This window comes from Phoenix dactylifera, unplaced genomic scaffold, assembly GCF_009389715.1.
Source record: "Phoenix dactylifera cultivar Barhee BC4 unplaced genomic scaffold, palm_55x_up_171113_PBpolish2nd_filt_p 000092F, whole genome shotgun sequence".
NCBI lineage: Eukaryota > Viridiplantae > Streptophyta > Magnoliopsida > Arecales > Arecaceae > Phoenix > Phoenix dactylifera.
In genome coordinates this window covers 158,934-170,988 of record NW_024067680.1, presented here as the reverse complement: position 1 = coordinate 170,988, position 12,055 = coordinate 158,934, and the positions used below count along the sequence as shown (strand labels likewise).

The window sequence follows — 12,055 nt, the reverse complement described above, 5'->3', positions numbered from 1 at the left end:
TTGATGTGACATAAATTGAAATAGATGAGAGGAATAACATATTTTTTCTTAGCTTATTTTATCCTATGTTACCAAACATCATTATCGTATACTTAGGTCTATAATTTTAATTTTTTAAAAAATAGATAGAAACATTTTAAAAATATTATAATTAAAAATGTTATCTTTTTTTTTTTTTTTACTTGATCTATGCCTTTTTGTTTTGTTCCAAATAATGCTGCTTCTAGCCAAAATTAAAAAAAAAGTTTCCAAGATATGTCCACACAAGGCTATTATGGGCAATTCAAATATCATCCTCCTTTTTTACCCACCGGAAGGCATGCCCCCTCCCCTGCTCTCACACCATTCACTCTCCTCTCTCTTCCCCCCAGCTCATTTGTCCTGCTTCCAAAACCCCTCCTTTTTGTACAGACACCCCACTCGCTCGCTGGCTCTCTCTCTCAGGAGTCTTCGCCATGGCTTCCGAATCTCTTCTCCTCCTTGGCTGTCTCGCCCTCCTCCTTCCCTTGGCCTCTCCGGGCTCCATTCATGATCTCCTCCGTGCCCATGGTCTTCCCCCGGGGCTCCTCCCCCGCGCGGTGGAGTCCTTCTCGCTCGACCCCCGTTCCGGCCTCCTCGAGGTCCATCTCGACTACCCCTGCTATGCCCGGTTCGACAGCCTCGTCTTCTTCGACCGCGTGGTGCGTGGAAACCTCAGCTACGGTGATCTCCATGGCGTCGTCGGCGTCTCGCAGGAGGAGCTATTCCTCTGGCTCCCCATCCGTGAGATCCTCGTTACCGACCCCTCCTCGGGTGTCATCTTATTTGACATCGGCGTCGCCCACAAGCAGCTCTCCATTTCCCTCTTCGAGTACCCGCCGGAGTGCCAGCCGGGGAGGGAAGGGAAGATCGTTCCCGGCATCCGAGAAGGTGCAAACGCCTTAAAAATGCCAACTTTTTGATGCTTGCTTCTTGGTTTCTCGTAGAATTTGGGAAAGTTCAGATTTTTTGAATCAAAACAGGATCTTCCTTGTTTTGGCATTGGATTATGATTGTTTAAAACGTTTATCAAATTGGAGTTTAGTTTCATTTGAGCTCCGTTTTGGACTCTGATTGAACTGCGATTATGTAATTTTGAGAAAATGGAGAATAGTGTTAAAGGGTATGGATTCATGTTGATGTGATTTATGTTTCTGCAGTTGTTTAATGTAGATTGTGGATACTCATTTTTCTACTCTGTTCCTCCTCTAGATGAATTTGATCGGTTTCACCTTAAAAAGATCATTTGTTTTAATGATACTGGGTATGTATTGGCTCTTATAATAGGGAAAGTAGTACTGTTGAGCGTTTCACTTCTTGTCCTTGAGCTTTGTTACTAATGCTTAGTTCCAAATGGTTCAGGGCTATTTCTTTATTTTATTTTATAATTGTTGTCTCATTGTGACACGTTACTTTTTATAACGTTTTGTTTTGTAATTCGTTTTTGTTTAGTAGTTATGCATGCAACTGTTTAGCAATTGAGATGGTCTATTGATATATTACCGAAATGGAAATGACTACGTGGTACCTTTGTTTCCAAGTGATTCTTGTCTTTCCACTCTAACCAAGTGAAACATGCGATTCTTTTGCAGGATTTCGTGGCAGAGAAGAGAAAGCACTCGAGGAGCAACGATGAGCGAGAAATAAAAAGATGCTTCACATTTTATCTCCCTGTCGCTCTTCCCCTGTTCTCTCTAACTTAATATGTGGTTCTTGTCTTCTACTCCTAATATGGAAGCATTGGTGAGATTGTATCAGTGCAGCTGCTTTAGTTTAGTTCCCCCCTCTTGTTTCCTCTGTTCACAGATCCATGTGTCATTACCAGCATATGTGATATTGGAGCGATCTCCTCCTCATCTTTACAAAACTTTGAGAGTGGGGTGTAATAATGAGATGTTTAGCAACTAGACTTGAACAAATGGTGCTTGAGATGAGTAATGGTATGGCTAGAACCAGGTCTATCATACATTATGGAGGTACATTGTTCCTCTTCCCTTCAATGAGACCTTGGTTACATGTTTCTTTTAGTGTAAGTTTAGAGGATTGTAGCAACTCAACTGCATGGAATCGAAAGAATTTCTTGCTAAAGGATTTACTGTTTATGCTAATGATGTTTGTTCTATAGCTGATTTTGGTGAACACCTTATGGTAATATCCATTTCGAGGAGAAGTTGTCAGATTTTAGTATATTTGTTTCATTAACGTTTATTCAGAGCTCTATACTGTCTATCAATAATTACTGTTTTTTTTTTTTTATGAAAACATATCATATTACTATTGTTGTCTTGTTTCTGGGTTCCATCCATTGTGAGATCTATGTGTACTTTTTATTTTAGGCTTCTATCATATTTGGTGAAGGTTGGTCCAGCTCAAATCTCTAGTCTCATCCTTGAGTTCTCTGACCTAGTTCCATGATACTGACCAATTTCTATGATGGAACGAATTAGAGATGGGACTAGCTTGGGCACAGGGCCAGCCCAAGCCTTAGGCGACCGCCAGCACAGGGCCAGCCCAAGCCTTAGGCGACCGAGGCGGTCGTCTAAGGCCTTGGCCCAAAGGAAGGCCTCCTCTCCAGCCTAGGATCGCCATTCATCTCCACTCTCCAGCTGCCCATCCTAGGATTCATAGCTGCAAGCTGCCGCCTGGATCTGCCTGCTGCCCTACCTACGAAGTACGAATCTAGGATCCAGGCAGGCATCCAGCGGACCAGCAAGGCATGAGAGCCAACGGCAACAAACAACGGGGCTATGGAGGGCCCTACGCCCCTACGGCTACGATCCATAGCCAGTCTTCTCCATCTGCCGGACCGCCATCCTCGGCTCGGCTGAAGACTCTTCTTCGGCGAAGAGTTTAAGTTCTAAACTCTTCTTCGGTTCTTCCTTCCCTAGACTCTAGTTTCTCCTTACTCAGTTGCTCACTTACTCCTTAGCTCTTCCGAGTTTCATCCATCGCCCGTTTCGCCGTTCGCCATTGGCCCCGTTCGCCACTTGCTCTCACCTTCCTTGGTCCTCCCCGTCGGCACGCGGCCGAAGAGAGTGACGAGGGAATCAGGGAGGCAGCATCGCCAGTGTGACGGCAGACAGTGTCTCTTCTCCTTCTCGGCCGACGGCCCAGCCTTCCATCCTTGCCGGAGGTGAGCTTCCATTCCGCCTTTACTCTTTAGGGTGTTCATTGTTCTGTTGACTGTTCTCTTTGTTGGTTAACTTGAGTTACTTGGGTAATGGGTAACATGGGTAATGGGTTATTTATTTTTGTTATCATATACTCGACCAACCAAAAATTTTTTACTTTTAATTTATTCTGAATCTCTGATTCAGTATATTGGTTCAATGGTTCTCTTCCTTTGTTATGCTTTGTAGCGGGAAGGAAATTTAGAGGTTGGGGTTTATTTAATTGTTTTTTACACATATCCAGCTTTTTTGTTGTTTCCCCTAGATGTCTTCAAAGTATGCTGGGCCAACTGAATGATATTGGCTTCCTAGAAAAAAGAAAAAGAAAAAGAACGGTATGGATTGTTGGACTCTTATCAAGTGCAGAAATTTGACTTCGTTTGGAGTCTTGGAGATTACATGTGATGCTTATTAAATAAACATGAAAGCATAAAACCATATTACATGGATTTTTCTTTTTTACTTTTCATCCCACTCTAAAGCCTAATCTGAATAAAAACGCACATTACAAACAACATTGCATACAAGAGTAGAAGTAACTATAAAAACTTGACATGAACTCCAGTTATAAGCAAACAACTCTAGTTCTCTCCATTTCCCATTATTAAAGAATTATGCCTTAGTGCATGTTTTTTACAAGCCATTCTTGAAAATATGCTGAGTCTTTTAATCTAGAACAGGGCATGTAACCAGAGTATTAGCATTGCTATTGCTACAAACGATCCGTGCATCAACAATTCCATAAAATATTATTGAAATTTTCTGACAAAAGATAAAGAGCATGATAAAGCCCAGGGTCATCTTAACGTTGCTTGAAGGATTAGAAAAAGGAAGATATGTCGGAACAAACTATGCAAAGACTTCTTTCTGCCATAAGTATTTCTAAAATTATTGATCTTAAATTTATATGGGGAAGAGTGAAAAGCCTGCTGAAATTAAAGTAGAATGCTAGTAGACATATGCAAAGCCTGCTGAAAAACTGAAGTAGAGTAAAGTGATTATTTGCTATGGCAGTTTATCTTCAGACAGAGATATAAATCATATTTTAAATTTTTAATTGATAAGTCTGCAAGTTAAGATTCAGCACACTGAAGTAAACATGAAGAGACGAAACAATTGAGCGTAGTTGCCAGTAGAAAAATAAAACCGTGCCATGGTAGTGCAAACTATGTTGTGCCGTGCCAGTAAAACATGAGAGCAGAGGTGGAGTGTCGATTGATACCAATGCAACCTCCATCTATAGTTACACTTCAAAAATTGTTACTTACTGTGATGGAATATTATAATGGAACCCAAAATATCTCTGAATGATAAAACAGGCCTCACACTGCCTGAAACCAAGCTCTGAAATGCCAACTTCCAATTGGTTTCCAAGCTTCAGTCTACAAATCCGCATGTAACAAAGCACATAGAAACCCTGTAAGTATTCACTATTCAGCAAGCATTCCTGAACCTAAGAATGCTGAAACTTTTTCCTGGTGGCAACAATAAGCTCCTAGCCGTTTCACAAATGGAGAACAGTTCCCCTCCAACATGATCGAGGTGTTCAACTGTCAGGAACTGCCAATTTGGCTTAAAAAGGAAAACCAAATCTCTAACGAGCTTATCATAACAACAAAAAGTACTCTTGGGTTCTGATATCACAATGCATTCAGACACATAGCGCATTTTCATCAGTGGCTTAAATAAATTTTTAAATTATTTTACACTTATTAAAATTTTTATTATTTTTTTTAAAAAAGGCCTCCCTTTGTGAATTCATCTTAAGCCACCAATGCATTGGGCTGCCCCTGCTTGGGCACCTGAATTTATAGTTTAGACATACAAGAGGGATTGGGATTGCCAACTGAGTCCATAGAAAAGTCGATCTCTTTTCTTGGGTCTTGATATAGATAAAGGGACTACGACTTGACGATCCTCACTTTAGTATTTAGGCCAGTTTTCGGTCATCCAAGTTCTCGAAAAAAAACTAGAGAGGAAAAAAAGGTGCTGGATGATTATCCAAATTAGCTTCTGGCATTAAGAGCTACGGATTGAACGATTTGGATTTTTGTACAGCCTCTAGTTGAACTAGGAAGAATCTATTATAATTCTATTATTTTAAATAGCGGAAGTTTTTTGTGGGACTAGTTCTTAGTTGTATTTTTCCACCACTTCTAACAGCTTGCAAATATGTATAGTTATCATTAAGTAGAAAAATCACACAACTCAACCTATGTCAACTACAAATAATAGCAGCAGTACCAGTAGAACATAATATGAAAAACAGTAGGAATTAAACGTTTTGCTAACAACCAGCAGATTCGACCTACTACCTCAGACCCATTCACTGTTTGTGCTGAATTTATGTTGTTAAAATATTTGCAGAATAAGAAAAAAAAACCAAAAAAAAGAAAAAAAATAATTTTATTTTTCTATTCCGTCACATTCAGTATATCTGGGAGTTATATATACTCATTTACAGACTTCATACAAAAAAAATAATATAAACTGATGTAAGATTATGCTTATAAAAGAAAGTAATACTTGCTGATACAAATTGTTATATGATCTCCAAAATTACTCTAACAAAATCATTCTAATAAAAAAAAAAATACTGATCAGAATTATGCTAACAAAAGTTGTTGCGTAATTTCTAAAATTATGCTAACACATGTTAACATCGGCATGCCCATCCAAATTCATGGTTTTTGGTCCCGCCTCTTGCCCGATGCTCATGGCTTGCATGATTTGGGACATGCCAGGGAGTCGATGGAACTAGAACCACGCGTTGCCGGATAAAGTATGCACCATAAAAATTACACTGATGGTAATTACGGTACGAGTTTGGCCCATAAGCATTATAGAATTCCCAGTACCAATATCCTTGCGCAGCATGACCACGAGAACTGCCAGAAGCATTGTTACCTCCTCCAAAAGCATGTGAAGAATTAGGGGTAGTATTTGGACCCCCATTAGCATCAGTAGGACTTCCATATGTACTAGAACTATTAGGACCTCCATGAGCATTAGCTCCACCATGACTACTGGAAGTATTACGAGTATTCCTGGTACCTTGACGAGCAACTTTTGGTCCTGCATGGGTGTTTGCACCACAACTTTGTGCCTCGGCATAGCCTTCGGATATCATGTCCCAGGCCTCCTTTACTAGTATGAAGGCTCCGTCGGCGGCGGCAGAACGGTTCTTGTCAGGGTGGATCTGGATGCACAACTTCTTGTATCGTCGTTTGATGGCTTGAAAGGTATCGGAAGGGGTGACGCCGAGTACCGCGTAGCGCCAGTGGGTGTCACCTCGCTTTCTTTTCTCGCCGGCGATGTGGACTTCGTAGGCGGCGATCGCCTGCGGGAGGCCGGGAAGGGAGGGGAAGAGGGTCTTGGCCTTGAGGGCAAACTTCATGGCCCCCTCGACGTCGTTGGCTTTGAACAGATCCTCGGCCATGGCCATGGCCCTCTCTGCCTCTTCTTGGTTGCTCTGCATCTCCAGAAGCAAAAGGAGGAGAAGGGAATTGGATGGAGGAGAGAACAAAGAAGGGGCGGTGGGTATGGGAGTAACAACGGAACCGTGTTTGCGTGGAGATCTTGGAGAACTCGGATGCATATATAAACTCCATAAACAGCGACTGCAAAAAGAGTCCGAATCCTCTTCGGTTCCGGCTCCGCAATCCCCGGAATCAATTGACGGCGGGGCAATCGTTGATGCGTTGGGACTGGGCCTCCTGCTGTACGTGAAACGACACCCTGTAATTTGCATGATAATTTAAACTATTAGGAAATAAATTAAAATTAATTAAAAAATAATTTAATTAAGTATATATATATTTTGTAAATAGAGTGGATAATCTCGAGAAAATAAAATTAATCTCAATTTGATCTCAGTTTAATACCAATAGACATATGGATCATATATATATTTTTTAAATCAATCTCTGAATTCAGTGGCTTGGGTTGGACCTAGCATGTTGAATTTGACCCGCCAATCTTATACACAATCATAATCTAAACTTGAAAACTAAATTGAATAAAAGAGCTAAGGTTAAAATAATGAAATCTTCTGCATTACTTACAGAGTAATAGTGTGCAATGAAACTTAAAACCATATTTTAGTTAGATTAAGTTAAACAAATATTGGATCTTTTCGAGCCATCTACCAAGTTAATACATATGGTCTCGGATTTAAAGTAGAGACGTAGAGACGTAATGAGACTATTTTAAAAATTGTATTGTTTTAATATAGTCATAATAAATTTGTCGAATGTTATAACTTGTCTCCAGTTCCCATATATAGATATCACCAGGAGTGCTAGTTTTTTACCTACCCTAGGTCCTACATGGACCTAACTTGGACTCATAGATGCAAGGGTCCAGTATTAGTCTAAAGATAGATCCATGTAACCATTAAGGTTCATGTTTGGATCTACTAAAGTAGAACTGAACCCTATCAGCCCTGGCCATTTTTCGAGTATTAATCTGAATTTTATAAATCCAACCCAAACTAAAAGTGGACCCTAATGAATACTTGATAATCTACTTGGTAATGATGGATAACTTTAGTCTAATACCATGGATTTCATATAAAACTTATTATACGTTGAGTTTTCATTATTGAATAATTCTAAGGGTATAAAAGAGGATACAGCTTTTCAAATAATGGTATCTTGAAAACTGAACTCAAGCTCTATCAGACCTAATTCAACAGGGACCTAATTTCCTTCGAACCCAATCCCGATGTGCTCCTACAGACATCCCGTCTGATTTTGGACCGATAGAGTTTGGATTCAAATATCGACTCAATCTCCCCACAAAGTTCAAATCTAAGATAGTATAGTTTTTGACCTGGCACACCAGTCCAACCTACAATATGAAATATCTATCAATAATATGTCAATGCATCATCTGAGATTTTTTGGGTTATTTAATAAGTCAATATAAAATCAATGCCTTGGATAGATGGTTAATCTCACTTTTACCATATTGGAGAAGTTGACATCTCTGTTATTATCTATAAAGATCACCAAATCCATACCTAATCCAACACAGACCTAATCTCTTTCGAACCCTCCCCGTTTGATCGATCCTACCCACATCCAATCCAATTCTGGAAGGATAGAGTTTGCATTCCAAATATAGACTCAAGCTCCCTAACAAGTTCAAATCTAGGATAGCAGTTTATGACTCAAATCTACCAGCCCAACATGCAACACGAAATATCAATCAGTAAGATGTCGATGCAGTGTCCAAGATTTTTTTTTTTAGTTACTTAAAAATAACTTTTAATAAGCAAGTATAAAATGAATGCCTTCAACAAGTACCTAGTCTCACCTTTACCATATTGGAAGAGATGTCGATATTTTGGCTACTATCAATCATGATCACAGAATAACTCGGTTCAGTCCAAAGCTTTCCCAGCTTAAAATAATAAAATTGAGATCTCCACTTAATCGATATCAGTCTTGCATGGAGATGATTAATATCTTAACATATGAAATTTTTCTTTTGTTGTTTCTCCCAAAAGAAAATATAGTACGGACGAAGTAGTTATCAAGTAAACAATTGGTTGATCGATCGACCAGTTTTGTATGTAAATACGTGCTTTAAGCATGCATTTTGGTGCATGCAGGCTTAGAGGTATCCCCGTTGTGCATACAAGTAACTAAGGCTGCAAACGGGTCGATTTGACCCATGACCCGACCCGATCCGACTCGTTTAGATCCGATTCGACCTATTTTAAAGGATAGGTGGGGCTGGATTGAGTTCTAAAATTGGACCCATTCTATTTTTTTGAGCGGGTCTGATTTTTCTGAATTATGACCTGACTCGACCCGACCCGATCCATTTAAAATTTGGGCAATTTTGGGTTTCCAACCCTACGACCTGACCTGAACTAAGTAACCATTTGGGTCTGCGGGCCACGAGGGTGCAGGCCCAGCTGCCTGGCCTAGTGCATTGCAAAACTCCTTATTGTAGTGATTCAAAATTTCTAATTTTGATGCCTGGAGTAGTGAATAGTTGGAATGCGCTACCACTTATGAATAAGTGAGATATTCTTTGCATGGTTGGTCATGCTTTTGGTAGAATACTTATGCTTGTGGTTGGTCCGACCCGACCCATTTGCATCCCTACAAGTAACTTGAATCTTAAAAGTTGCACGAAATCATCACTACAAAAAAAATTGTCTTTTTTGACGCTTTTTAAAGCCTATACCGATGCTTATAAGCATCGTTATTTTTTTCGCTGATGCTTTCTAAAGCATCGCAAAAGTGTCGGCTAGGTGGAAGTGGGAAAAAAAATTTTCTAACGCTTTTCAAAAGTGTCGCTAAAGAGTCAGTTTTTAGCAATGCTTTTTAGTGACGCTTAAAAGCGTCATCGGGCAGTTAGCGACGTATTAAAGCGTCGGCTTTTAACCGCTATTTTTAATAAAAAATAATTATAACTACGTTTAAAATGTTGTTTCTTTTAGCAAGCTCAACAAATCAAGATACCGGAATTTCCAATGGCGAAGCTCGGAAGCTGCCCCCACCTCTCCCTCCCACGAAGGTTCCTCAATGGCTGAAATCTCTCCCCCTAGCTCCTGAGTACCACCCTACCCTAGCCGAGTTCCAGGATCCCATTACCTACATCCTCAAGATCGAGAAGGAGGCCTCCTCCTGAGTACCAATCAAACACCTAAATTTGACAATCAACACACAACAACCGTTTCACGATGCAACAGATCCAAAACATCAGCAGCCAAGATTCCAATTTCTAAGTCTTAGAAACAAATCATATCACATATTCCATCCTGACCAAGAAATATAACAACCCCTATATAGTTCAAGAAAATTCCAACCACTAATGCGATTCAAATTAAATAGAAATCAATGAGAAAACTATCAAGAAACCAATATGAAGGTCCACGAGAAAAGATTCAATAAACAAGAATAAGAAGTCACCAAGATGATCAAGTTATGACGAGAGACTCCACTCCAATCCTCTTGAAGAGCGACTTGACCTCTATCGAAAACCTCCAGTCCCCATCAACCAAAATGTAAGCGAATCAATCGACGTCATCAAAGAGAGAAATCAGAATTCACGAGCACCAACTCTTGGAGTAGATGACGACGGGTTTCTCCGATATCATCTTCATGACAGACATCTCCATCATCGAACCAAAAAAAGAAGAGGACATCGATCGGAGGCTAGTGCACTTCCTCTTCATCCTTCGCCGCTGCAGAGGGCGGAGCGGAGAAAAGGGCAGAGCAGGGGAGGAGGGGAGAGAGAGGCGAGCTGAAGAAGGTGATCGTGTTGCACATTCCTGAGAGCTAGTTGGGGAGATAGCCTGGAACATGCGGAGGGTGTCGAGGGTCAAGGGCTCGAAGAGAGAAGGGGAGGTGGTTAGGGATTTGTAAGGAGAGAAGAAAACGGGGGTTAAGGATTTGCAAGGAGGGCGGCTGGGGTTTGGGATTTTGGGGGGAGGGGGGAGAATGGGTCTCCGACAATGCTTTCTAAAGCATCGTTGAAGGAATCGGCCTCCGACAATGCTTGCTAAAGCATTGTTTCCATTTTGGTTTCTAATGATACTTTTTAGCATCGTCTAAGTCAGGCTCCTCCTACCCATAAAAAAAGCGTCAGTATATTCCGATGCTATTTAAACGCGTCGGCAAAATTGGGCACGCCAGTGAAATTGCCGACGCTTCTCCCTACTGTCGGCAGTTAGGTGTCGGGAATAACTATTTTTCCTTTGCTGCATGCTTGCAATGGTGCCAATCTTTGCCCATATATTCACCAAACTGCACATGTATTCGTGCCAACAAGAGCCTAGGGCTAATGAGCTAATCTGGGCTTGAGGCTGTTATAATTAATTGCGCTTTAGAAAATCAAGAAACAAAAGCATTGATGAACTCAGTCATGAATTTCTTGCCTGGCAGGTTAATCACTTGCACAAGTCAATTCTCCAGCAAAACCCAAGTCTCTTCCGCATAATGTTTGCATGTTGGAGAATCTCAGCTCGACTCACCTATTTGCTTTGTATGAAGCTCGAGCTTAGCTCATTATCTAATTAGGGGAATCTGAGGGAGTTTATTACCAAATTAACCAACCATGGGCTGTCCAAGTTAGCTTCACACTAGAGAAGTTCTGCAATCAAGCCTAGACACGCTAGGAACAGCGAACCCCTTATTCCTCCGATTACTGAAATTTTGCTTTGCCACCACAAGACAACATCAAAGAAAATTTTCCCTAATTTCCTTTACGTGCTTAGGAACAGGAGACAAAGCAACCTTCCTGTTAGGAAAGACCCCTTCACTAGATGAAAACTTTCCTATCTTTGTGTGAGTAGAATGAAAATACCACAATAATTAATCAATGTAAGAACTACTAAAAAAATCAAACCATAAAAAAGCGACAAGAATTTTTAAGGTGGAAAACCCTCAAATATGAGGGAAAAAAACCACCGACCTAAGTCCACCACAAACCTCCACTATCAACAATAATGGGCTTACAAAGTATCTTCTCTAGGCTAAGCTAGAGGATCACATATACATCAAGGATCTCTTCCTTGGATCACAAACAAAGAGTTTATATGAAAAAGAGTTTAGGCTCCAATAATAAAATGAGAACAATCTCACCGAGTGTAGGTTTGCACAAGGTTCTTCTTCCTCTTGAGATGCTTTGAATAAGATCTTCACCTCCTCCTTGAGATGGATTCCATAAGCACTTCTCCCAAGACGGCTACCCTCTTTTTTTTTTCTCATCCACCCTCTAATAGAATAATAAACCCTAACCCCTCTTTTCCCTCTTTTTGTTTCTTTATTTAAATTGCTAGGTCCCACCTCACATAAGGTGGGACTCGGCCAACAATTCTCCCCCTCCCACCTTATGTGAGAGGCTCC

General features: G+C 40.5%; 2 protein-coding genes across 2 annotated transcripts; one reads left to right on the top strand and one right to left on the bottom strand.

The window, feature by feature from the left end:
• Window positions 1-329: 329 nt before the first annotated feature.
• On the top strand, window positions 330-2,142 carry LOC103724204. Its single transcript, XM_008815395.3, has 2 exons — window positions 330-909; window positions 1,611-2,142. Exons 1-2 carry the CDS (start codon window positions 456-458, stop codon window positions 1,652-1,654), a joined length of 498 nt encoding a protein of 165 aa, XP_008813617.1. The 5' UTR covers window positions 330-455; the 3' UTR covers window positions 1,655-2,142.
• A 3,702-nt stretch (window positions 2,143-5,844) lies between these two features.
• On the bottom strand, window positions 5,845-6,666 carry LOC103724207 (dnaJ homolog subfamily B member 14-like). The gene has a single exon (XM_008815399.1). It carries the CDS (start codon window positions 6,664-6,666, stop codon window positions 5,845-5,847), a length of 822 nt encoding a protein of 273 aa, XP_008813621.1.
• Between the last annotated feature and the right edge of the window lie 5,389 nt (window positions 6,667-12,055).

Bases quoted from the DNA above. Each gene is read 5' to 3' on its own strand.
- LOC103724204 (XM_008815395.3), top strand. From the start codon at position 456: ATGGCTTCCGAATCTCTTCTCCTCCTTGGCTGTCTCGCCCTCCTCCTT. The intron at 910-1,610 runs GTGCAAACGCCT...ATTCTTTTGCAG, and splicing joins CGTTCCCGGCATCCGAGAAG to GATTTCGTGGCAGAGAAGAG.
- LOC103724207 (XM_008815399.1), bottom strand. From the start codon at position 6,666: ATGCAGAGCAACCAAGAAGAGGCAGAGAGGGCCATGGCCATGGCCGAG.